Source organism: Zingiber officinale, chromosome 10A (assembly GCF_018446385.1).
Source record: "Zingiber officinale cultivar Zhangliang chromosome 10A, Zo_v1.1, whole genome shotgun sequence".
Classification (NCBI taxonomy): domain Eukaryota; kingdom Viridiplantae; phylum Streptophyta; class Magnoliopsida; order Zingiberales; family Zingiberaceae; genus Zingiber; species Zingiber officinale.
This window is the reverse complement of record NC_056004.1, coordinates 40,154,525-40,181,521: the sequence shown is the minus strand read 5'-3', so window position 1 is coordinate 40,181,521 and position 26,997 is coordinate 40,154,525. Positions and strand designations below refer to the sequence as shown.

At 35.7% G+C, this 26,997-nt stretch overlaps 2 protein-coding genes across 2 annotated transcripts; one reads left to right on the top strand and one right to left on the bottom strand.

The window, feature by feature from the left end:
* Nucleotides 1-7,904: 7,904 nt before the first annotated feature.
* On the bottom strand, nt 7,905-12,588 carry LOC122028088 (DNA-directed RNA polymerase III subunit RPC8-like). Its single transcript, XM_042587107.1, has 8 exons — nt 12,283-12,588; nt 12,075-12,190; nt 11,903-11,998; nt 11,155-11,242; nt 9,618-9,681; nt 9,343-9,409; nt 9,169-9,258; nt 7,905-8,250 (listed from the first exon to the last, which is right to left on the bottom strand). Exons 2-8 carry the CDS (start codon nt 12,183-12,185, stop codon nt 8,200-8,202), a joined length of 567 nt encoding a protein of 188 aa, XP_042443041.1. The 5' UTR covers nt 12,186-12,190; nt 12,283-12,588; the 3' UTR covers nt 7,905-8,199.
* A 7,349-nt stretch (nt 12,589-19,937) lies between these two features.
* LOC122027881 (MADS-box transcription factor 26-like) lies at nt 19,938-21,770 on the top strand. Its single transcript, XM_042586896.1, has 7 exons — nt 19,938-20,207; nt 20,301-20,388; nt 20,748-20,809; nt 21,004-21,112; nt 21,209-21,250; nt 21,320-21,361; nt 21,473-21,770. Exons 1-7 carry the CDS (start codon nt 20,026-20,028, stop codon nt 21,623-21,625), a joined length of 678 nt encoding a protein of 225 aa, XP_042442830.1. The 5' UTR covers nt 19,938-20,025; the 3' UTR covers nt 21,626-21,770.
* The last annotated feature ends 5,227 nt before the right edge of the window (nt 21,771-26,997 follow it).

The following is a 26,997-nucleotide window of genomic DNA, read 5'->3' as shown; positions in this document are numbered from 1 at the left end:
AACTTAACTTGTTGATTACATCAAAACAACCTTGGGGTTCCAATAATCTCCCCCTTTTTGATGTGAGTAACCTAAGTTAGGGTAAATAGACATAAAATAAAAACACATAATATTGCAATAAAGTATAAAAAAATAGAAAATTATAGTCTACCTCTCCCTAGACTTATATTTTTCCTTCTCCCCCTTTGATCACATAAAAAATTGGGGTTCTAAGAAGGCTCTAAGAGAATAATTTGGAAAACTTTGAAAAATTATTTCGATATTACTAAAAATTTGCAATAATTTTTAAAAAAATCTAAGTAAGAATTCTTTAAGTAAAAGAAAATTCCAAGTTAGAGAATTTTGTAAGTAATTTATTTTTGAAAACAAGTAAAAAAATTTTAAAAAAAATCTAACCTTAGTCAATTTAAAAAATATATATTTTTTGAGAAATTTTCATAATGTTTAAAAAACTTTTTAAAGCATTATTTAATTTTAATTTTAATGCTTTATCAAAAAGTTAATTAAATATTGTATTTCAATATTTTAGCTTCCAAGCAGTGGCGAGGCACTAGGCCTTCTTGGTTATTGGAGCAACAACCACTTTCTTAGACAAAGCCTCATACATAAATTAGCTGTTTAATTTTCTTACTGAAAGCGCTAAGTCTAATTTAAATTTAGGTTAAACAAGACTTTGGAACCCAATATAGGTTCCAACCAACTGGATTAACTAAGAATTTCTTAGGAAAATACTTCTTTGAAATATTCCTAATTTGTCCCTTATAAAATCTATAATACCAATTTAGATTGTTGTATTTTCTAAAATTTGTATTTGATGAACATGTATGATTTTTCAAGTTATCTACTTGTCTTTTCAAATTTATATTTTCTGATTTTACTTTGTCTAATTCTTCTAATGGACAAGACTTAACTAGAATTATTTTTAAATTTTTAATCTCTTTTTCTAACTTACAGCAATCCTTAGTTAATAATTTAACAAACTTAAATAATTTATCCGGAGGAAGAGATCGTACCTGACTTACCTTGTTGATCTCGTTATCCGTATCTTCCCCTGAGCTGCTGTTTTCTTCCGACGTAGCTCCCCCTTCATTGATGCTCTCGATGCTCATTTCGGACGAGCTTGAATCGTAGTCCTCGTCTTGATGACTTGCCATTAATGCAAGTCCGGAGAAGGTCTCGACTTCCGATTCAGACAACGTATCGTCCCACATCGCCTTCAGAATCTTGTGTTTATTCTTTTGGACAGACTTCTTTCCTTTGTCCTTGTTTCTTAGCTTGGGGCAGTTGTCCTTGATGTGCCTTTCTTCATTGCAGTGGTAGCAGTGGATCGTCCTTTTCATTCTACCCTGCGGATGGTTAGTTTTCCTAGATTTACATAATTTCTTAAAATGCCTTACTATCATTACCATTTCTTCATCGTCGAGAGAGGATTCTGACTCTTGTTCGTCTCTCGATGCCTTTAGGGTGATGTTGTGCTTCGGCTCCTTTGTACTTGCACATCTCGATTCATACACTTCAAATATGGAAAATAATTCTTCTAAGGAAATAGTTTCTAAGTCCTTAGATATATAAAAAACATCTACTAGTGATACTCATTTATTATTTCTAGGAAAAGAATTGAGTGTGTACCTTAGCGAATCTCGGTTACTTACCTTTTCTCATAGATTCGAAAGTTTGGTGATAAGCTCCTTAATTCTCGAGTGCAGATGCGTAACTGTTTCATCTTCTTCAAGTCTCAGGCTGGTGAGCTGGTTGCGAAATAAATCTCATCTTACGAGCTTGGCTTCGGACGCCCCTTTGTGCAGCTCAAAGAACTTTTCCCACAGTTCCTTTGCTGAGTCATAGTTGCCAATCCAGTTGACTTCTTATGGTGGAAGGACGCTCAGCAGATGGAATTCTGTTTTGTCATTTGCCACGTAGTCGGTCTGCTCCTTTTTTGTCCACTGGTATTTTTCTTTGACCTCCGGTACTACAACACCAAATTCCATAATTAAGAGTAAATCAAAGTCAGTTTTGAAAAATACCTGCATTCGCTTTTTCTAGCTAGCAAATTACCCTTCGAATTTTGGCGGGTATATGCTTGGTTCGACCATTGATTCGGTGCATCGGTCAACGGTTAGTCCTCCTGAAGTGTCTTGACTCTGATACCACTTGTTGGACCGTGTTGGTCGGTTAAAAGGGGGGTTGAATAGCCTACACAAATAAAAACAAAATTACTTTTCTCGGACTTTCAAAAGAACACTTGCATTAATTAAAGAAATAACTAAAAAGGTAGAGGCACCAGACTTTTGACTTAGTTATAACCGGGGGGGGCTGTTAATCCAAGGAATGAACCGCACTAGTATCTCCTTCAGGCGGAGAAGCCTCTTACAGCAATGACGTACAAAAAATAGAAGCTGTACTAAAAATGGAAGCGCACAAGTGTTGGTTTGCTAATTGCTTGAATGAATGAAAAACTTCTGGACCAAGGCTTTATTTATAGCCTTGGTCGGGGCGCCTGGAAGGTTCCAGGCACCTAGGAGGAGATAAAATTTTATCCCCTTCGCAATGGATCGCGGTCAAATGCGATCCGGTCAAAAACCAGGTTTCGGGTGCCCGGACCACTAAAGTCAACCTAGTTGACTTTTAGTCCGGGCCCTCTGCTCCAGTGCTGCTCGCCTCGGTCCGGGTCTTCCACTCCGACTCCGCTCGCTTGGGTGACTTCATTCAACCGAAATAAGGCTCGCCCGCACCCAATTTCGGCCTTCTCGAGCTACCTTCCGCTCCGACTTCTCATCATTCAGAAACGTTGCGCGCCTCCTTCTCGTCCGCCCGCGTACTCTTCCATAGCACCTCGTACCTCAGATGTACCGGCCCGTCGGCTCTTTCCCGTGCCGTTCTTCTCGCTAGCTGTGTCTTTTGCACGACTCCCTGTGCTCCTAAGCTTCTGCACACTTAGACACAAGGTTAAAACACCATAGGACCTAACTTAACTTGTTGATCACATCAAAACAACCTTGGGGTTTCAATACTTCAGACTTGCACATCTCGTTTCATGGACTTCAAAAGTTTAAAATAATTCTTCTAAAGTAGTTGAATTTAGATCCTTAGATATATAATAAGCATATACTAATGATGCACATTCAGTATTTCTAGGGAATGTGTTAAGAGCATACCTTAGCGAATCTCGGTTACTTACCTTTTCTCTGAGATTCATGAGTCCAGTGATGAGCGCTCCTTGATCTTTGAGTGAAGGTGTGCAACGGTTTCACCTTCTTCCAGTTTGATGTTGCTGATTTAGTTTCTGAGCAGATCCCATCTCGTAAGTTTCGCGTCCGAGGTTCCTTCGTGTAGTTCCAAGAATTTTTCCCAGAGCTCTTTTGCAGACTCGTAGGCCCCGATCCGGTTAACTTCTTGTGGTGGTAAGATACGTAGCAGATATAACTCTGCTTTACCGTTTGTCATGAAATCGACCTTCTCCTTTTTTTGTCCAGTGGTATTTTTTTTTTTTTTTGCCTTCGTGTGCTACAAAATCAAATTTCATTATTAACAGTTAATCGAAATCAGTTTTGAAAAATACCTCCATCTTCTTCTTCCAGTTGGCGAAATCCCCCTCGAACTTCGGTGGATAGATGCTTGATCCAGCTATCTCGTGTGCTTCGTGTTGGATCAATCGCACGTGAGAGGGGAGGTGAATCACGTGGTTTTCAAAAACTCATCTTATCTGTTTGAAATCAAAGTATACGAACGCAATGGAAAAACTAAAAGAATGAGAACACAAGAAGACACTGACGGTTTACTTAGTTCGGAGCCTTTGGCAACTCCTACTCCAAGACACAGGTCCCTCAGACCTATCTATGGGTAATCGACTAAAGGCCTCTTCTGGTACATCCGGAAGAAGAAATCGAGTACAAGAAGGTTGAACAAGTGCAACACACTGCATTTGTCCTTTTGTAGTAATTAATTAAAAAAGAAAAATTACCGACACTTAAAGATCAAAGTGGGAGTGCTTGTGTCAATGTCGGTCTGCTGGCTGCGATCAGAAGTCCTCAGAGTAGTCATCGGGCGCAGCAGCTTTGCAGCAGGAGCCCAGAGCAATCGGAACCTCAAAAGAATGCGTAGTAGCTCGTATATCAGTTGTTGAAGGTTTCTTGGTCGAGCCTACCTTATATAGGCTGTGGAAGGCGCCTTCCATAGGCGTGGAAGGTGCCTTCAACTAGTCAAACTCTATCCCGAACAGCTCGGCTCTTATCTACAACGACATCCAAGTTTATCCTGCGGAAGGCGCCTTCCATGACCAAGGTAGGCCGGAGGGAGGGAAGGTGAACTAGCTGTAAAAAAAACTTTCTCAACTTTTAACTCAAATTAGTAAAAAGAGACAGAATAAATGAACAACCAAAAAAGACAACGTCAAAAGAGCTACTTGATTACAACCATGGAGGTTGTTAATCCAAGGTAAGTAAACGCACTAAAGATCTCATTTTTTGAAGGTGGAGAATCCTCTTACACTCGTTGGAAGCTCAAAAAGTAGCTAGGAAATGAATCCAACAATTGTTATCTATTTCCTAGGTTCGTTATAGCCCCTGAAAAATCTTATCCGTAGCTGGAAGGCGCCTCCAGCGAGGTGCAGTGGATAAAAGTTTATCCACTGCCAACGGTAAAATCTGCCTGGTCAAAGGCGCCTTCCATGGGCTGGAAGTGTTAGACCCCGTGATTGTTTTGATGTGATCAACCAAGTTAAGTTAGGTACTGTTTGATTTTGATCCCTGTGTCTAAGTGTGCAAGAGCTTAGGAGCACAGGAAGTCGAGCAGAAGACCCAGCTAGCGAGAAAGATGACACAGGAAGGGAGCCGATGGGCTCGGTGCATCTAAGGGACGAAAGGACTGCAGAAGAGTACACCGATAGACGATAAGAACGTATGCGACATTCGAGGGACGAGAAGTTGGAGTGGAAGCCTGCTCGAGGAGAATGTTAGAAATTGGGTTCGGGTGAGCTCTATGTCGGTTGGCCGCAATCACCCAAATGATCGGAGTAGCAGGAGAGCGGAAGGAGCTGAGCAAACCTGCTGGAGGCGCCCTCAACAGAGGTTGAAGGCGCCTCCGAGGCGCCCCATGCGCCTCCGCCATCTTCAGGCGGAGAGCGCCCTCCATAAGCATGGAGGGCTCCCTCCATAAGCATGGAGGGAGCCCTCCATAAGCAAGGGAGGCACCCTCCATGCCTATGGAGGGTGCCCTTGACCTGGCCAAAGTAGTCGTTGGCAGCGGATAAAGCTTTATCCGCTGCTGTCTTGCTGGAGGCGCCCTCCATCCATCTTGGAGGCGTCCTCAATCTACGGATATGATTTTCAGGAGCTATAAAAAGACATCTGGAGCTAGGAAATAGAATAACAACTGTTGTAATTAATTTCTTAGTCTTTTCTGAGCTTTCATAGATTGTAAGAAGCTTCTCCGCCTACACGAAAGAGGAATTTCTAGTGGAGCTTTGTAACCGCCTTGGATTAACAACCACCTAGGTTGTAATCAAGTTAAAAACCTATTAGCCTCTTTTAATTGTATTAGTTGTTCATTTCAGTTTATAATTATTGTGATAGTGATACTAATCTTAGTTGGAAAAATAGAGAAAGGTTATATTTTTTTTCTCAGACGTTGCGCCCTCTTACTGACCCCGCTGTGCCAACAAGTGGTATCAGAGTCCAACCGTCTCAGAAGGACTAATCGCCGACTAAAGCATCAAGATTAAGACAATGGCCGGTACAAGCATTCATCCACCAAAGTTCGAGTGAGACTTCGCAAATGGAAACGTCGGATGGAGGTATTATTCAAAACAGATTTCGAAATTCTATTAATAATGAAATATGGTTTTATAGTTCCAAAAGACAAAGAAGAATACCAGTGGACAAAGAAAGAACAAGCCGACTTCGTGGCGAACGGTAAAGCAGGATTCCATCTATTCAACATTCTTCCAACCCAGGAGGTTAATCGAATCGGCAGTTACGACTCCGCCAAAGATCTCTGGGAGAAGTTTTTAGAACTTCACCAAGGTACCTCGGAAGTAAAGTTAGCAAGGTGAGACATTCTCCGAATCTAACTAACAAATCTGAGGATGAACAATAGAGAAAAGATAGCGCAACTCCAAGTACGAATCAAGGAACTGATTATTCAGTTAAACAATATCAGAGAATCGAATGAAAGGAATTAAAATATTAATAAAATTTGATGGGCAGGGAAAATATATCGGAGTCCTCCTGGTAATAAAAGGTGATTATTGCCAGACGCTTCTCAATTTGATTCCTCGACGAACATCTAAGGGACAACAACCGAAGACTTGAACCTCGTACCTCTGCCAATGTTACACAAGTAAGAATTGTAAAAGTTGTACTCAATCAGTTTGACTTCACGACAGATATCGAAAGTTTGAATGTTGGAAAAAAACTTAAGGGTACAAAAGAATCAAATCTAGTCACATAATATGAAAATATTAATATTTAAATTCTAATTCAAAAAATATGTCATATTCAAATTTAATTAAAAAACATAACTAATTTTGACTCGAGCTCGATTTATTTGTTCGAACCTTGATTCGAACAAAATCAAAATATAATTTAAAGCGATTTAAATTTAAATTTGATTTGAATTATTCATACCTAAATTTGAATAAATTAAAATTTTATATAAAAAAAATCATTCAATTCATATGCATAGTTCTGCTTTTTTAACTACCTCTTTGTCATTTTGTTTTATGCTCCGAATTCTTTTAGATACCCAAATCAAATTTTACATGCATTTGGTGGGTCTTTTCACATAATTTCAGTAGTTTGATACTTAACCTATTAGGGGAAAATTCATTTCAATTGATAAGATTTTTCAACTAAATCCAACTACTTCTATTACTCCATCGATAAACTCAAATAACAATGATTTCTCGTCGTATACAATATTACTCAAGTTATGAAGAATGAGTTTTTGTTAGTATATCATAATAGTTTTGATGTGATCAACCAAGTCAAGTTAAGTCCTGTTAATATTTAATTATTGTGTCTAAGTGTACAGGGGCTTAGGAACATAAGAAGTCGAGCAGAAGATGCAGCTAGAGAGAAGGATGGCACGGGAAGGGAGCCAATGGACTCAGTGCATCCGAGGGACGAGGTGCTGCGGAAGAATACATCGATGGACGAGAAGGGCGCGCCGCACTTGTTCCCTCCTTTTTCCTTTGCTACCGCCCACTTTGATTCTTGAATCACCATTGGTGCACTGCAAGCCGGGCAACATTGAATCAAAGTTGAGAATATAAGAATATAGCATCTCCAATGCTTCCATTTTCGACCCATTTGAAACTAACTCAATGTTTCAATTACATATTCTTTGGCATATTTGACAAGAACATCACGCTTAATTATACAATTTTGATATTTTATTATTATCATCTCCTCTTACTCGGTCATCCATATTGCCTCATCATATTTTTGTCTATAGAGAATACTTTCACGAAACTTGTTCTCTACTCGGTTAAATGTCCATGCGACAGCCATGACATTGAGTGCATTCTCCTCTAGGCCCTTCATTGAATCCTTAGCTAACATCAATTCTAAATTTTATGCTTTGATACGCTGTAAAATTGGATGATTTTAGAGGGGTTCCACCAATAAACGCTAGCTATATATGTAAGCACAACAGGCCACAGAAAAAATAGATCAAGTGACCCCAAAAAGAGTCGAGTTGATCGATAAGACTATATCATTAGTTTAGCGATCGTTGTAGTTTTGTTTGGTGGATTCGACTACATTCATTGGCAAGCTTAAGCAAACAAGTTGGCTTCGTAAAATAAACCATGAAATCAACATCAGAGTATCTAAGAAAAACTCGCTCAACAAATCTAATCTGAACAAATATCACAAGACTAATCACAGTAACTAAGGGAAAGGAACTTTTTCAGCATGATCGATTCTTTTAAAATTCAATAAGTAGTTAATATACAAGCTACAAAAAGCAATCTGTTTTCAATTAATGGGAACTGCTCAAATTACAATTAGATCAAACGATTACATATGCCAATGAAAACAAGATCCCTTAAAATACAGGTTCTGCAAGTTCCCAATAGCACAGGATTTAATTGCTAGTGCATACATAAACTATGAAAACAAAAGGGGCACACACTGTTCAAGGAAAGTAAGATTTTGGTTGAACTAATGTTGGCAATGGTACGAGTGATTATCTTGAACATTAATCTGCCCACCATGAAATCAGACCCAAGCCATCTCCATAGATCTCACCCTGAAAGATGCCAGCAGATAAGCACCAGATAACGTAGTTATTGAAAATCGAAAGGAACAAAAAAAAAAGTAGGTTAACTCTTATAACAACCTCTATCTCCGTAAAAAGATATTTCTTAGATATTATCAACATAATATCTTTAAATATTTCTTGTTCTTGAAATCAATGATGAAAACAAAAATACAATAGAAAAATATTGGAACTATTTTAATTCTACTAGAAACAGTGACTCAATGTCGTACACCAAGTTGGCTGATCTTTGATAGAGCTAGCTAGGCATACTAGTATTCTCCATTCCACCAACTTCAATCGTGTTGAAAGGATTCAACTTTTCAGTTTTCACATTATCCTATTTTTTGTGGGTAATATTTGCAAAGAAAGATGATGTTCCATTTCACGTTCCTCCAAGACAAGTATCATGAGACAAACAATAGCTTTTCTACACGTGTCCAGTTCCTATTCAATATAATATCATTATTTTCCTATTTTAGCCCAGGAGGCCTATGAGAAAATAAATACAAATTTAAGAATATATTTTGACAATAAACAGATAACAATAAAGTGATTCGCACTAACAAAACAACTTTGCCAAAAATAATTATTCCATAAAATGATGGTTCAAAATAATATATAAAAAACTAGAAGATATTCTCAAGGTAACATAATGAAAATTGAAAATGTCATATATTGTGTAATATCATCTCTTGACTTTCATTTACTTCTGAGAAGTTGCAATCAAAACGAGGTGCCACGGATCAATGTACAAATGAAGTTAATGAATGAATATAAACTATAAAATATTTGAGGATTATACCATCACGAGCATAGAAAGCATATAAAGTTATAAACAACTATTTTTTATATCCAGGGGTAGTTGAGGAAGTATAGCTTAGGGGTATTTGAGGAAGCATAGCTTACTATGATCTGCATAGGAGCAAAAGGTTGTGCATTGGCATCTTGCTCCACAGGGATGGAAGGATAGTTAATTTTTGTCACTCGGACGTTCACCTGCAGGATGATTGAGAAGGCTTCTTATGTATTCCTTAGAAAGCAAAAGTCTAAGAACTTGAAAGATCAAAACAAAAGATATACCTCCTCATCCAAATCCATAGCTAAGTCTCCAAATTCATGCTTCCACACCCATATGCCATCTTCCCCCCTGTGTCCGCCAAAGAAAAAAATCCCCTTAAAATAGAAATAGTTCATCATACAATACCACTTTTTATCATCAAAGACCAAAATGTCAATTGTACTAACAGTTTTTTTATCAATCAAAATATCAAGATAGACAAAAACTTGAGATAGAAGTCGAAAAGACAAATAAAAAAATGTAAACAAAAAATTTAAATGATATTTAAAATCCTTACATTTCGCTTTCTTTTGGCAATAGATGCACAGGAACATGTATGTCACTGAAAAAGCCAAGAGTTACTGCAACAAAAATAATTCATATAAGACATCATACTTTGCCAGCAATAATGTCACAAAATGCATATATAAGTTTTTCTATCTTCATATGTAACCAGGAAAAAATAATCCTATTTATAAAATATAAAACTTTAAGATCTTTCCATCTGTGTGTGATCTTTGCATCTGAGCCTTTGCTTTCATATTTTCCTGTGACTTCTCTAGTATTAAATTATTAGGTAGATATCCATTTCAAAAAGCAGCTGTCCCATGTTATTAGATTAACTAAAAAGATAACAGAGTAAGATAGTTGGATCATAGGTTGGATCGAGGCAGTTCCATTTACTTCTGACCTATAGTCTTACATGCAATATGGTGTGAGTGGCAACATGAGTTATTGGTTGTGGGTTTACAATCAAGTCTTTTTTTTTACAACAATAAAGTATTATCCCACTAGGTAGGGTCGGTTATATGGATCCACCTATACCATTGAACTTTATCTCCTTCTATATCATCATCTATATTTAAATAAACTTTATCTTGTTTTACCATTCCTAACTAAGTTTTTTTTGTCTTCCTCTTCTTAATTTAATGTGTGTATTTGTTCACATTGCCCAACTGGAGCATTTATTAGTTGACTAAATATATGTTCATATCACCTTAAAGACCTCTTAGAGTTTTCTCTCAATAGGTACAACCGACTTTCTCTCTAATATTCTCATTTCTTATAATGTACATCCTCGTATGTCTGTATATCCACTTTAACATTCACATCTCTGTAACTCTCATCTTCTGCTCATGTGCTCAAGTCATAGCCCAACATTCAATTCAATATAATATAATAGATCTAACCGTCATTTTATATAACTTTCATTTAAGTTTTAGAGATACTTTACGATCACAACAAAAACCTAACACTCTCCTATCTTAACAATTGTCTTACTACATCTAACACTTTATTTTCTATAATAAACTCAAAATCTTTCACTTCCACTTCCAAAGTTTCCCGCCAAGAATCGATCCTAGCATTTACTCTTTCACGCGTATCATCTATTAAAATAATATATGCAAACAACCTTCACAATGTTAAAGTGTTTTGGATAAGTCCTGTGAGTTCATCGATGAGTTAATCCTTAATGTACTCCTATTTTTATAGCAAATGCTTCAATTAATCCGTCTAGGTTTTCACTCTCATAATCAAGTCTTTTTTTCTAAAAAATATTTTTTAAAAATTAAGAAAAGGGCAATTCATAGTTCTGGCTTTGTTTGAGATAATTGTGAATAAATATGTTTCGCAATGTGACAAATGTAAAAGATTCCTCTAAAATAACAAAGATGAAAGATAAGTCTATGAATATTACAAAAAAGAAAAACAAATAAATATTCTCCATGTCCTATATCACAATCAAGTTGTTGTAATATCAAAAGATCAATATAGGAGAATAAAGATATATTATTTTACATCGTCCAATAGAGAAATTAGGTTGTGCAACATACAATGCAAACCAGTGGCGTCGGATGCTTTAAGCTTTGCACAAATAACCTCCCCAATAAATGGTCGAAAGATAAGTAACCTAAACACAACCTATTAGAAAAAGAAACAACTATTAACTCAATGAATTGAGATTATCAACATCTCAATACCATGCATCAAACCAGAGACAAATACTAAAGTTGTAGACAATGAACAAAATAGAGTTAATGCAAGGGTTTAAAAAATGCATGCACGTGGTATGCGTTAACCAATTGTCTATGACCTATTTGGTACAAGGACAAATATGTGGTTTATATTAAAACAATACTAAAACAATCTATATTGATAAAAATGCTTAATATATAGAACAAAGTATATTTATAAACCTATTCAATCCATAATTCCAGATAAGAAGATGCATGTGACCTTTCAACACATAACATATAACATATTGATAATTTATACAATTTGACAATGTAATGCAAATCATAAACATAAGTAACATCATAAAATTGATACCTAAAGCGTAAAACACTCAAAACAATGAGGGAAAGTTTCAATCATTCTCAACCATGTTATTACAACCCTTAGTGATCCATCCAATTTCTTGACAAACCTCTAATCAAGCAAGATCAATTCGATCTAGATCCATGATCCGAAAATACAATTTATGCTTGCACCAGTTTGACAATAGATATGTTTTATATCAATTAGAAAATCTTTAAAAAAAGAAAATAGTGTAGGAACTGAAAAGTAAGACAATGTGAAAACCTTATACGTGGAGGAACCTTCTCCAGGGTAGATAAAACCACCTTCCAATGACCGAATGTCATAGACAGAGATGCAGAGACCCAAATTTGTGATAACCTGGCATATGGCAGCCTGACCATCAAATTGATGTGTGTCGGAATCAATAAAACTATTAGGTATAGATGAACTGCACCTTGTCTAAGTACAGCCTCTCAAGTTCATCCTTGATTGCATCAACAAGCGGACGGTTAAGCAAGTGAGGAGGCAAACGCAAGTTATGCTCGATTAGGCTGAGGTAAAACATTCTCCCTACAAAATGAGAAGCATACAAAGAAAAATTAGAGTCGTTGGCATTAGCAAACCACCATAAAACAAAGTGCTTAAACATATTTGTAACTAACCAAGGTGCTAAGCTTATTTGCTTCTTCGGGCCTGAGCACCTGGACGAACGGGGCTTGTCCGAGCCAAGAGGATGACCGTGGGAAGGGGAAGGACCAAATGACGGTTGCGGGACGGGAAGGATTGTTGTCGCCGGCACTGGTGTTCTTGCTCCAGAGACGCAGAAGATGGCGCAACAAAGAGGATCTCCCTTCTAATCCACCACGAGAGTTCGTAACCTGGCGGCAACGGAAGGAGTCTACGCTGAGGAGAGGCTTCTAGCGACACGGTCATCATCTCCCAGCTCTCGCGGCGGCGGCGGCGGTGGCTAGGGCTAGGGCTAGGGTTAGAGAAGATAATGGGTTTCGGGTTCATACCGGGTTCGGTTCCAGATCCGACTCCAAATTTCTCCAATGCCCGATTGTCTCTCACCTAGAATAGAAATCGAGACAGGACCAGGGATGGAAATGAATTAAATCGTTTGCGAATCACTCAATCAAAATTCGACTCGAGTTCAGAGTTAACTGAGTTCGGAGTTGACTGAGTTCGAACCTACTTGTTTAGTATTTGAGTCGATCTCGAGCCAATTTAATACTGACTCAGAGGTTCGTCAGATTAATTTAATGTTTTAATATTTAAAATAATTATTATTTTAAAATTAAATAATAAGTTGGGGAGGTATTTATGACTAAAGTGTTTCATAATATCGAGGGTTCAAATCTCAGCGAGTCAAACCTCTTTAATTTTTTCAAACTCGAGCTTGAGTCCACCCAAATTCGAGCTTGACTCGGCCCATTTACAACCTAGACAAGACCTTAAGGTCACAAGACCTGTATCTCTCCTTCAATTAATTGTCCACAGTGATTAGTTAATTCAAGAATAATATATTTATTATAATAGAATAGATATTAATTTAAGGTTGGCGCATGTCTTAAAAAAAAAAAAATTACCCTTTTATCATTTGACAGTTAATTATAAAACTTCATAATTTATTTTTTTTCATATAAAGTTGAAAGAATGTTTGAAATGAACGTAATTATCTTTTAATATTAAAAAAATAATGAAACATAATAAATTATTCTCACGAATTGACGCGGTTAATATCTATATAAGTAATTACTCTAATAAATCTTAGAATCAATTCTCAATTGTGCATAATATTTTGCTAGGTGTCTAAGACCATCTCCAACCACAAAACTTATTTTGGTACACTTTCAACATCAATTTGGTGTTATTTGAGCACTAAAAATTTTTCCAACTCCAATGAATACACACTATTTCCTACACTAAAAGGAATATTCTTTAGAATATTCTATTTTTCCATCTTATAATTTATTATCAACATACATATTAATTTGTTAAATATTTTTATTACGATAATAATTACTATTAAAATTTAAAAAAATTATTGTACATTATAACTAATTTTTATGATATTATGTTTTTAGTTACAAGAAAATTAAAGTTAGTATTTTGTAATTTTGTTATAAATAATTTAATAAACATACTAATATTTAATATTTAATATTTAATATTTAAAGATAATACATAATCATAAACATTTTGAATACTAATGTTGCTATATTCAAGGAAGAGAATAAAATTTTATTCAAAGATTTGAATATCATTGTTGATCCGATAATGCGTGAATTTATTCGCGATGAACAAGTTAAAATTATGTAAAAGAGGACTGAAAATCAAAAATCTCAATCAACTCCACATCAAGGAGAAGGATCTAGGATCAATTCGTCTCAAGAAGAAGAACAAGGATCCCAAGATCCTTTGAATGGTTCCGATAAATTTTATTATTACTGATCCGGTGGTAAGAGCCCGGGACCCCCTAATGAGGGGTCAACGCCACGTGGAGGTCAAAAGGCCAGGTGGTCCGTCGAAGAAGGGTGAGCCGACCGGACTCATGAGAAAAGAGCAAGCCGATCGGTCTGCCAGTAAACATCTGATAGTAAAAGGCGCCCTGACAAGGATCAGGGTTCCGACGCTCAATGAAACAGTAAATAATGACCGAGCGGAAGGCCTAAGAAAAGGCAGGACGTAATGGGCGCGCCGCCCGGCCGGCGCAGGGAATTAGGGCCGTCCGGACGGCGCTCTTCGTCTAGCCGGCCGGACGGACATCCTAGCCGGCGGTGGGTAAATAGGGACAGGAACATCTGCTGACAGCCGTCAAGTCGTATGGCTAAGCCATACTCCTAGTCTGATAACGGGGTGTCCTGTTGTCCCATCGAAGGCGCGATGAGACTGTTGCAGTATGGCGTCAGGTAAGCTTTCTGACAAACATATACCGAGGTATGGGCTACGGACACGTACGCGCCTTGGTGGGCGTGTAGAAGCTCTTTCACCGCTCTATATAAAGGGCCTCAGACTTCGCCGGAGGTACGCGTTCTACAAGCTTTGGAGCTACTTTTTCCACCACTTGCTTACCTGACTTGAGCGTCGGAGGGTCGCCGCCGGGAACCCCTTCCCGGCCCGACTTCTGTGCAGGTTCGCCGGAGCTTCGTGTGACTAGCCGGAGATCTACATCAGCAACCCGGAGAGCGCCACGTGCCCAGCGTCCGTTGATTCAGCATTCGGACAGGATCAATTACTGAGGTGATCTATTAGGAGGTAATTTTCAATAATATTAAACATTGTTTGTTTAGTATTGCAATGTTATTGTAGTTATTTAAATGTATATTTACTTTATTGTTTGTTGTATCTTTAAATTGTATGATGGACTATGTGTTATGTATTTTGAAATTTTAAATGTTTAATTGTGTGTTTGTTATGAAATTATCAATATTATAAATTTTAATATATTGATAATCTTAGTAATATAACAAATATTTTAAATATTAATTATTTAAGTTAATAACTAATATAAATTTATAATATATAAAATTTACATAATAAATTAAATAATATTAATTTATAATATTTAAGAATATTTTAAATATAAATTTAAGAATATAATATATTATAATAAAAAATCCGTACTTGCACAAAAATGGTGCAAGTGAACAATGCAGCGCCATTTTGGTGCTGCACTGTTCGCTTGCACCATTTTGGTACAAGTTTTAGGATATCCATTGGAGAAAATATGATGTCCCTTTTATATTAAAATGGTATGAAAAGGGCACCGATTGGAGTTGCTCTAACATCCTACATGCTAAGGGTTGTTGAGTTATGGCAAATATTTTCATGATTTACTCCCTTAGAGAGTGTGGGACCACCTTATAAGGGCCACTAAGATGACATTTTCTTCTTTTACTCCAATAAATTAATGAAGTATAAATTATTCGACCAGTGTAGCTGAGTTGGTATTCTGACAGAGTTTGCTATCAAAGAGACCCGACGAGTGCAAAAATTACTTCGGATCATCTCATGCATGCCCTATATTTAAGAAGACCGCTTAGCTAAAGTTGAATAAGCCTATATGATTTATCTCTTTTTAAAATCTATGGTATCACCTAAGAACACTCGGCTAAATTTGAATAAGTCCCAATAATTTATTTCCTTCGAACGGTTCCGTATGACTATGAGAGAAACCGTTAAGGTTAAGATGAAGCATAAATTTAGTGGACATGTATTTGTTTTCGAAATTTTAGTGGATTTTCATAACTTGTCGATGAGCTGAATGATGGCAACATCTGAGATGAAATTTACTAATCTACCCAATTAATTCGATTATTTAAACTTGATTTGTCAAATATTTATACGCTCAATTTATTGTCACAATTGTAGGTAGCGGATGAAATGGGGAAAAAAATCATTATTAACGAGGGAGAAAAAAACAAATTGTAAAAGACCATCCTTTTATCTAAAATATCAAAAGACATCTTGGTTAATTTCACATCAAAGAGGTTTCTCTATTTCAAAATTATCACTTTTATATGACGTTTGGTTAAATGATGAGAATGACTATGGGTATAGGTTTGATAATAAGGTAAAATGAAAATGAAACTCATTTAGTTATATGAGTTTGATTGATTCCTATAAATCTAGAAATCATTTCTAAATTGTCATTTTCAAACCTACCAATTATTCTATTCTCTTATTTTCAAATCCATCAACCAAATACCCCCTAACTCTATTTGAATGGAATGAAAGGAAGTTCATTAATATAAAAGAAAAGGAAGAGAAAGAAAGAGAGGTTAACTTTCTTATCCTCTAAATTAGGATATAAGGAAAATAGGTCATTTTTGAGCTCCTCACCCTCTTCCCTCATCTCATTTCCAAACAAAGTTAAAATTTATCTTTCTTTTACTTACTCTTCCCTTACCTCCTCCCAAACAGACTAATAAATGTCAAATTTTCCTATTCTTTTTCGTTACATGCCAAATTTCCCCATCCCTTTTTTGTTCAAATTAGCACAATCATCCTATTGGATTGTTGGATCATTGTGGGAACCGTTACTTGTATTTTTAGTCGATACAATTTTTTTTTTAAGAATAGTCAGATCATAAAACTTGAAGTAGTTTATGGCTACCCCCAATAAGAGTTGAATAAACATATACATTGATAGCGAGGGGGAAACAAACAAACATACGTAAGAATAAAAATAAGGGATAGATGATAGAAAGGGAAACCTAGGAATAGGGACAGCATCACTTTGATGAAAGATCAAAATGAGATCTCTTTATAGTTTAGATAATTTATAAATTATAAAAGAATAAAAAAAAGATAAAACTTCAAAACGAACATGTCTCATCTCTCATTGACTAAACCAAACCAAAGTAGGGAGAACAATCCTTCTCCACAGAATTAATATGTTGGGAAAAGATACGAATAAATAAATTCTTTTTCTTTCGTTATGCAATCGAACAGACAAGGCAAACCAATCAAAATAACTAATCAACAATAAATCACAGGAATAGTGCAAACTTTCAAATTGAGAGAAAAAGAGCAGATCGTTTAACTAATCGAATTTAATGAGTACATCAAATCAATTTCGATCAGAGAACATCAACATTATGTGATATACTCAATAACTTTTGTGATTGATGGGATCGGCGGAAGTGCTTGAGAATTTGGTTCCTTGTCCTCGGAGCAATTAATACCCACGCCACTTTGGAGCTTTTCTCCAACTCCCAACACTTTCGTGGTGAAGGATCGTTTTACATTAAAAAAAATTTAATCATACTTAAAAGTTACATAAATTTTCGTTTACACACTTAATTTTTAAATTTCGTACTTATTTTTCCTTTTATCTTTTTGCCAATGCATTCAAATAACAATACCACGGTTGTACTGGATTTAAAAAATCAATACCATCCCGGTGTTGGATTTGAAAGAACAACATTATTGTAATAATGTTGTATTTTAAAAATCAACATCATAATGGTATTTTATTTTAAAAATTAATATCATTTTGATGTTGTATAAATCTTAAAATCAACACCACAGTGATATTGTAATTTAAAATTTAATACCACAGTGATATCAATTATTCTTTGATGGGCAATGACAGGGCCGTCTCAAGATTCCTTAAGGCCCTAGGCCAAAAATTAAAAAACAAAATTTTTTAATATATTTTTAATTTTTTAACATTTTTCATTTAGATTTGAGACCGAAAATAATAATTTTAAAAAAAATATTTTTAAAATTAGTTATTAAAAAGAATTAAATATTATTTTTTTAAAAAAACTAATTTTTGATATAAAATTTAGTTTTCTAACGGATATTTTGATAATAAATTTATTTTTTATTAATAAAATTATTTAATCTTTTTAGTTAGAATGTCAAATAAGACTTTATTAATTTTAATTTTAAAAAATTTATTTTTGCTAATGCATTTTACTTTATATTTTATGATAAAAAAAAATCTCTAATTCATATTATTATCGAGAAATAAAAAGAAAGAGCAAGAAAGAAATATTATTGGCAAAGGAAGAGAAATACATTCTCTATGAGTATCATCGGTGAGGAAGGAGAAACAAGCAAAATCGCTGATGAAAAAAGAAAAGGGCACAATGCACTGATGAGAGAACTATTAGGACTTTTAAAAAAGAGCAATGATATGCTTAAGGAAAAAAACTCAAGGAAAAGCTCAAGGATAGACACATAAAGTCATGACCCACCATTTCACTTTTTGTGGGCCCCATCACTTTATGTGTCTATCCTTGAGCTTTTCTTTGAGTTTTTTTCTTTGAACATATCATTTTTCTTTAAAAAATATTGAGGAGAAAAAAATTCATTAGGTTTTATAAGAATAGTATTACTAATTGCAAAATAAAATGGAATCGGAGTAATAATAAAAAAAGAAAGAAATGTGTCAATTTAAAAATGAATTATATTTAAGGTAGAATAAAATCTCATATAAAATTATGGTAGGCAATTAATAAGGTAGAATAAAATCTCATATAAAATTATGGTAAGCAATTAATGAGGAAATAAAGATAAGTACAAGGTATAAATAGGAAGTGGAATCGATAATGAATTAATTGATAAGGTGTCATTAATGAATTAGCAAGACATTTATAATTAATTAATATTAATGATGTTAATTTAATTTTTTCAATATCTTTAATTAATTAATCAATGGACCCCAATAAAATTAGGGCCTAGGCATAGGCCTTAATGGCCTATGCCTTGAGCCGGGGCTGGGCAATGATTAACGGGAGGAATAGAATAAAAAATTAGTGCGTTATTAAAAACCTAAAAGTTAGACGTGCCCTATTGGGAATCTGTAATTTCAAGTGCATCCAATTATTGAAAAAAAAAATAGTTTGATACATAGGAAAAGTATCGGATCATATTGGATCTATATAGCCTTATCTTATATTTTATAAGAGAGTATTTCTATAACTCAAACCTGTGATCTCAATATCACAAGATAACAATTTTATCATTACATCAAGGAGGCTAGCTCCATTAGTCATTTTACATCTGATATAAAAAAACATTCCTAGGCAGAACTTGAGCTAGCGCACTGATAATCGAGCTTAATTGTTTATTAGAGTCCTCAGAAATGGCATAGGATCAGATATGATGGAACTTAGATATTTGGGTAGCCCACAAATCTAATCTAAACTGGGAGAGCTTTATGATTCGTTGCCAGAAAAAATAATAGTCCACCTTAAAATTAATCAAAGATTAGAATCACTCAGGTGTTCGATCTGTTGATTAGAGAGAGGTAGAAAATGATTTGGATGTGTACCTTCAGCTCAACTAAGTTCTTTGAGAATTTATGCCAACAATCAGCAAAAAAAGAGGACAAAGATTAGTGTCTAAGTATTTGTTTCTTAGTCTCAGTCAGTTTTGTACCATTGTCTGTGTCTGTCTGTGTGAGAGAGAGAGAGAGATTGATTTTCAAAACCAAATGTCTTATTCTCCGAAAAATTGAAAGCTCGGGCTCCTTTAATTTAATTTTCTGTCCGATGAACTTCCTTCCAGCTCAAGGCTTTACATTTTATAATGAAAAAAGTGGCAGGAATTGATTCCTGCCAAAGCGTGCACGAGAGCTAGCGATCGATGGAATGAAATGTAACTCCCAAACTCCTATTTGTTTAGTCAAAAGCTCTATAGCTTTCTCACATCTCTCTCTCCCTGCGCATTCGAATATCAGTCAACACACAGAGCAGGCCCCATGGAGGAAAACGAAATGTGGTCACAAAGATTCCCACCGCCATTCAGTGCAGAGATGGTGCTATAAAAGGGCAGCCCTGGTTGGTTGGGCAGAGCGATCGAGCCGAGGTCGACGGTACTGCAACCACCACGTACGAAGCTAGTCTAAACTAGTGGGAGGGTGGTCGGTCGTGTGTTAATTAGGATCGATGGTGCGAGGCAAGGTACAACTCAAGCTTATCGAGAACCCGGTGCACCGGCAGGTCACCTTTTGCAAGCGCCGCGCAGGGCTTCTGAAGAAAGCTCGGGAGATATCGGTGCTGTGCGATGCAGACGTCGGCATCATCGTCTTCTCCAACCACGGCAAGCTCTACGAGCTGGCCACAAAGGGGTAGGTTCATCATGGACACACCACAATTCCTTGGCCTTGATTAACTCTCTATATATATATGCTAGCTTCTAATTAGCATATATATCCTGCAAGGACAATGAAGGGCTTGATCGAGAGGTACAAGCTGATGACATCCGAAGGAGCTCACAAGTGTCTCGGTGATGACCAGAATCCTCCTCAGGTAAGATATCATGTGATGTGCTTTTAGAGAGCATAGAATTAATTACGTACTAAGGCATCTGTCTTTTTCTATAGATTTTCTTCTTCTATCTTCCAATGAATCTAGACAAGCATCAAAAGTATTAATGAAGTTCTCAGTTACTTAAAATTTAACTGAATTGACCAAATCGATCAGAAATCAGAATCAAATCTAGAGCTGAAGTCGATCGATCGAGCTCTAAATCTAAATAGAAAAAAACACCTATAGCTAGTCGATAATGGTCAGTTGTACTAAATTTTAACTCATTGTCCAGCTTGTATTTTGTAATAGTAATTAATATTTCTCTCATTGGTTAATTAACATTCTTTTCACTTCACTAGGAGTATGAACGAGACATTTCTATGTTGAAGAAAGAGATTAATGTTCTGCAGAAGAGTCTGAGGTAATATATATACAAATTAAGCCGATATTTTATAAAAGGTAAATCATTCAAATCAGATATAAATTGAAATTGTTGCAAAACGAAGCTACAAATTAAACCAGTGAAAAAATAATCAGACAGTAGTTAATTTGTTTGTGGTTAATTAAACAACGAACGGCTTTAATTTATTATGACCGATCGTGCTGTGCATGCAGCTACATGCTCGGAGAAATTAGTTTTGGGCATGGGCAAATGAGCCTTGAGGAATTGTACATATTAGAGAGGCACCTTGAGATCTGGGTCGGTCACATCCGGACGAAAAAGGTGAGCAAGCTTTATGTTCATGATAAATGTTTCTTATAATATGCGGTTTACTGATCTTCCCAATGAATCTCTCTCTGTCTCACTCTTTTACTCCAGATGCAAATCATGTTCCAAGAGATTCAATCCCTGAAGAACAAGGTGTGTCTCTCCTTTATACATTAATGGTTTTCATGTACTAACTCGACGAAAATCCAATTCATTACGCAGGAGGGTATATTGAGGGCCACCAATGAGTTTCTTCAAGAGCAGGTATCTAGCTAGTTAATTTCCATATATATCAATCATCAGAAAGACAGAAACAAATGCGAGTTAAAATTTGATTTTTCCTCTTTATTTATTTATTTATGTAACTATTCACAGATTGTGGAGCAAAATGGTTGCTATGATGCAGCCCCAGATTTAGTCCAGCGCAGTGGGCATTTTGATGTATCTGCATTGTCAGCTGCTAACAACAACGTCAATACAGAGCCAACTCAACTGTTTTGGGGCCCTCAAACGAACTTCTCCTTTTGATGGGATTGAGGTTAATTGAGGGGCTTAAACTATTATTTCCCTGTTGTGTCCCGTTTATATATAAGTTATAGAATATAGAACTGTAATATGCCTCTCATTCAATGTCCATGTACTGTATTAAAGAGTCTCCCGAGACGGTCCGATGATTGAAGCACGAGGTGTTGCTATATGAGATCTTCGAATTGAAATTCGGCGCATTCGAGCATATCTTTCCCCATGCCTTCGCCACTTGCACTAATAGTTGATAGTCATCCATAATTTACTTTCTTAGTGTTGACTTAGGGACGATTTAAAAGGAACATTGGGGCAAGCGAATTACCTTTTATCACATTTGCTTTATATAAGAGAACTATTCAATAACACCGGATCAAATGTATAAGGACACTTTAATTAATTATTAGATTAGATCTGTCCTTATTAATCTGTCAATTTCTTTATTAATCTACCAATTGATCAAGCACCATAGTGCATCTATAAATTGTATACCTCAAAGATAGACTATCAATCAAGAAGTTTATTTTGGTTACCTCTTTTCTCTTGTCTGATTTGATTATCTTAACACTGGTATCAAAACTCTTCTTTCCTCCGCTGCTTCCTGCCTTTCACTTTTTCTCCTCTTTATTTTCTCCTCACCTCCCAACCACAACCCTCTCTCTGCAATAACAATAGACTTGGTTCCTTCCTTTCTTATTTTCTCCTCACATCCCAATTCCCAAATTATCGATATGGACTTGGGAAGATTATATCGGTGTGCCTACCCAAACTCGATGCCTCTTGACAAGATGATAATGCTAGAATGTTCATTTTGCAGGACTACTCCTGTCACTAGGGCTCTATTGTACATCTAGATTGTCCCCCTTTACTACTTGACATCAAATTGGGACAAATCCATTAAGCCATATGATAGTTATCCCCTCATGGCAAGTCAGTTTACATTCAAAATGATAATGGTAAAATCCACTTTACGGAACTACTCTTGTCTCCACGGAGGTTCATCTAGATTATCACCTCTACATGAGAACCAATTCTCCATGTCCTATGGTATTTATAGCATACACAATAAAACCAAGAATAAGGAATAAGCATGTCATGTAATAGAGAAATTTAACAAATACTTAGTTCTTACATTAATAATTATATTGTAGTTACTTCCTACTCCTAGAATTTAGAAAAAGGGAAGCATTTAACAACTCTAGATAGTAAGAAGGAGAAGAGAAAGCTTAGCGAGATGGTGCCAATGTCTCCGGAAGAATCTCCATGCTTTGATAGTCGACGGATCATTGTGATGGCTCCTTGATGGTGCTCCTAGAGTTTCCCCTTTTGGGGAAAACCTTCATTACAACAAAAATACTAAAAGACAAGAGTTAAAAATCATTGTTGAAAACTAAAAAAAACTATGGTAAATTGACGCATTGAGAAATATAAGAGTGCTAAAGAATAATAGTTAAAAATTATTATTTTCTAACTTGAAATACAACTGTGAAAAACCATTATGTTTCAAGTGAACCGTTGTATCTCAAGTGAAAAGACAATGATTATTTTCTTAAAATGATAAAGGTTTTTCACCGTTGTGCTACATGTTAAAAAATAATGATTTTTAACCGTTATCTTTGAGCTCCCCTATCTTTCTCAATGCATCTATTTATCATAATTTTTGGGTCTTAGACAACGATTTTTAACTGTTTTGTTTCAAGTTCAAAGGCAACGGGTTATAACTATTGTCTTTAAGCACTCTATCTTTTTCAATGCGTTAATTTACTATGATTTTTTTAGTCATAGACAACAATTTTAACCGTTGTCATTTTATCATTTTAACCATTGTATTTTTAATCGTTATCGTTTCTCAACACATACTAGAGAACAATAAACTATGTTTATACAATAATTTACTATTGTTGTGTTTTTAATATACATCATACAACCTCAAAAATTATAGAAAACATATATACAAATAAACTGTAGCAATATAAAGTATAAACTCATATCATCCCATTTTAAATGATCATTCTTTACAAACTAGAATTGTATCAAAACAACTACACATTGATGCTAACTACACCAAAAGTTTGTTAGTTTTTGAAGGATGTCCTAAGGCAATCGCCTTATGATTTACTATTTATTTGATAAATATAGATTCACTATTTGGGTGCACATTTTCTATGTGTATGATTGGATCTTAAAAAAACTCACGTATTGAATATTCACAATACAATTCATAGCATGAGAAAACTTGTGATTGGATCACAACTTGTGAGTATCTCTACATGTGTAATTATGAATGTATTAAAATATTCCCTAGTCGATGAATTGATGAGTTCAAACATCATCGATTCTGATAGACTAGCACGGGTTATACTCCTTGATCTAACCAACTAGCTGTTTCTCACTAGCCGGAGACATTGGGATATCAAGAGTTCAACGTGGATGCTAGTTATGGTAACTAGTTCATTGGAAGTGATCTGCTGTAAGACTTCATATAGTTCTCGACATATATATAAATATGTTTATGAAGCTTTTACTACAGTTCGAGTGCAAGTTTCCTTTGACTTGAGGTATACAAGTCACCTTGGTCATGGAGACTTATACTTTGACATCTTAAGCAAGCATCTCCTTAGAGATATGGATCCGGGATGATTGGTATAAGTCGAAGTGCCCGAAGGTGTTTGGAAAGCTCATAGAGGATTCACTGCTCTTTGCGAGGAGACATATAGCCTGTGGCCACTCGTTATGATTTATTACTCAAAAGTCTTTAGCCAAAGCATCATATGCTAAGAGTATGAGATTCTTAAACATATGTCAGAGTAATTTGAATTTACAGAACGAAAAAATATTACTTAGGCTAGGTGTGACATAGTCAGTCTAGCGGAAACTGACACATAGACCATGTCTTGAACCAAGTGGGTATAAGACGAATGAAAGAAACAAGACACAACTTACTGTACCTATTGAAAGGTTTGAAAGTGGTTCCGAGATCAACCTATGATTTTTTGGTTAATTGAGAATCATGATGTACTACTAGATGTCACTCATGATCGTTCTATAATTAATGGATAATTATGGATGACCAATATAACTAGGAACCTATAAGGTCACACTCACTACGAGTTTATCTAAGAGATATAAAACGAGTTTAAGAATTAGATTCTTAGATCGAGAGAGATTGAGTCTAGTTGGAATAGACAAAAGACAAATATGTAATCAGAGTGATGCAATGGAAGCGCAGATGAGTCATGTCTTTCAAAGATGAGTTGAACTCTCTTTGGTTTAATTATAAACCAAATTTGTTTGGTTTTAATTAAAAGAAATTTGGTTATATATATATATATATATATATAATTTTTTAATCTCTCTCTCATCTAGATACAACAACTTTTATCTCTTTCCTATTAAATTAAAATAAATAACATTTCTCTCTCATATAATTGCATGTAATAATTACTATAGTACTGATTTTTAAAAGTGGTATAGCAGCTATAATGTTGTAGTAGCTACTACACAATAACTGCTACACATTATAACATAGTAACTGCTACAATGTAGTAATTGCTACAATGAGTAACAGTTATTATATAACTACTGCATGGTAGCAACTATTGTATTGTAGCTGCAATAACGTGCAACAGTTATTGTGTAGATACTACGTTATAGCAACTACTGTACCGTTGTAATAGCTACTGCACTGTTGTAGCAGTTACTGTATAGTAACTACTATAAGTTGTAGCAGCTAATGCATAGTAACTGTACTTGTAGCAGTTACTGCATAGAAATTGCTACAAGTTGTAGCAGCTACTGTCGTAGCTACTATAACGTTGTAACATCAGTACCACAATAATTGTTGCATGTAATAATAGAAGAGAAAAGATAAAATTTTATTTTAATTTAAGAGTAAAGAGAGATAAGTTGTTGCATGTAGATGAGAGAGAGGGATTACAAAAATTAGATTTTTGCCATGTCAGATAGCCCATGTCGGATTTTGTTCATCGTCGCGCACGAAGAATTGCTTAGCATATTAATTCTCTCTCTCTCTCTCTCTCATATATATATATATATATATATTGAGAGATAGAATAAAGAGGAATTGAACTTAGGTTTTATTTTATGCCTCTCATTTTCTCTTCTCCCCTCTGTTTTTTCTATAGTCAAACATAATAGAACACAACAAAAGGGTTTCGCCTTTTGTGTTGCCACTGCCCAAGCTTTCTTGTTGTCACTGTTGTCCACTGAACGTCGGCCAACCCTCAGCGTCTGTTGCTGCTCTGGCTAAAGGGGCGTCACCTAAGGCTACTGTCGATGCCAGCAATTGTTGATGTTGTTGTCTGAGGTTGCTTCCGCCATCCAAGTTGCTGCCTCCATCCAAGGTGATGCTCTCGCTGGTAGAAGCTTTGCGTTGCTGCTCTCCTGCAGAAATTGTTCCGCCCAAGGGGTTGTGCCGCCCAACATGTTCTGTTCCAACCAAGAGTCTTTGCCGCTAGTATGAGGTTACTGAACCTCCGTAGATGAGCTGTGCCACCGGTGATGGGTTGCTCCACCTAGCCATGCTGTTGTGCCGCTGGAAGTTCTATTCCTGATAAGTTAATGGCCGTCAAATAGCCCTGTCCCGCCCAACAATTGTTGCTGTTGGAACTCAGCCCTTGCCAGACTTAGTGCCGCTTGCCGGCAGCGAAGTCTTTGCCTCCGAATAGCAACAATAGTTGTTTCCATTCATCATGTATTGTGTTGTCAGGTTGCTTCGGCCCCGAACACAAATCAGACCGTGATCCCTCTCTCGGATCGAACCGTCTCCTACCTTTAACTAGTACCAAAGTGGAGACATGACTTGGACTTATTGAAGTCGTCACGAATCAGACCAGAATCTTCACCTAGAGTCTCCGACTCTAGGACTTCACCCAAAGTGTTTGACCCGTCAAGACTTCATTGCCTAACCACAGTTAGAACTTTCCTTTACTTAGAGTTACCTCTCCCTAGGACCTAGGGCTACCTCCCCTTAGGATTTTTCACTTGCCTAGAATCCACTAAGACTTTTGCTTAAGAATACTTAGGATTTTCCTGCAAACTCAATCACACTTATTAGACAATAAGTAACCTTAACTTTGGACCCTTTGCCATAATCAAAACTTAGGTTTGATCATTTTATGCTCCCTGCACCAACATAAATATTTTAAAAATTATTGCAAATACTTAGAAAAATCTTGAAAATTATTTTTAAAAAAAAATTATTTGAAAAAGTTTGAAAACAATGTTCTCAAATACTTAGCATTTTTTTAGCATTTAAACCTTAAAACTACTTAAAAGATTTATTTTTAAAAATAATGCTTTACCAAAAATATTCTAAGTATTTTTAAAAAGGGTATTGTTGGTGTAAAGCCCAAGTT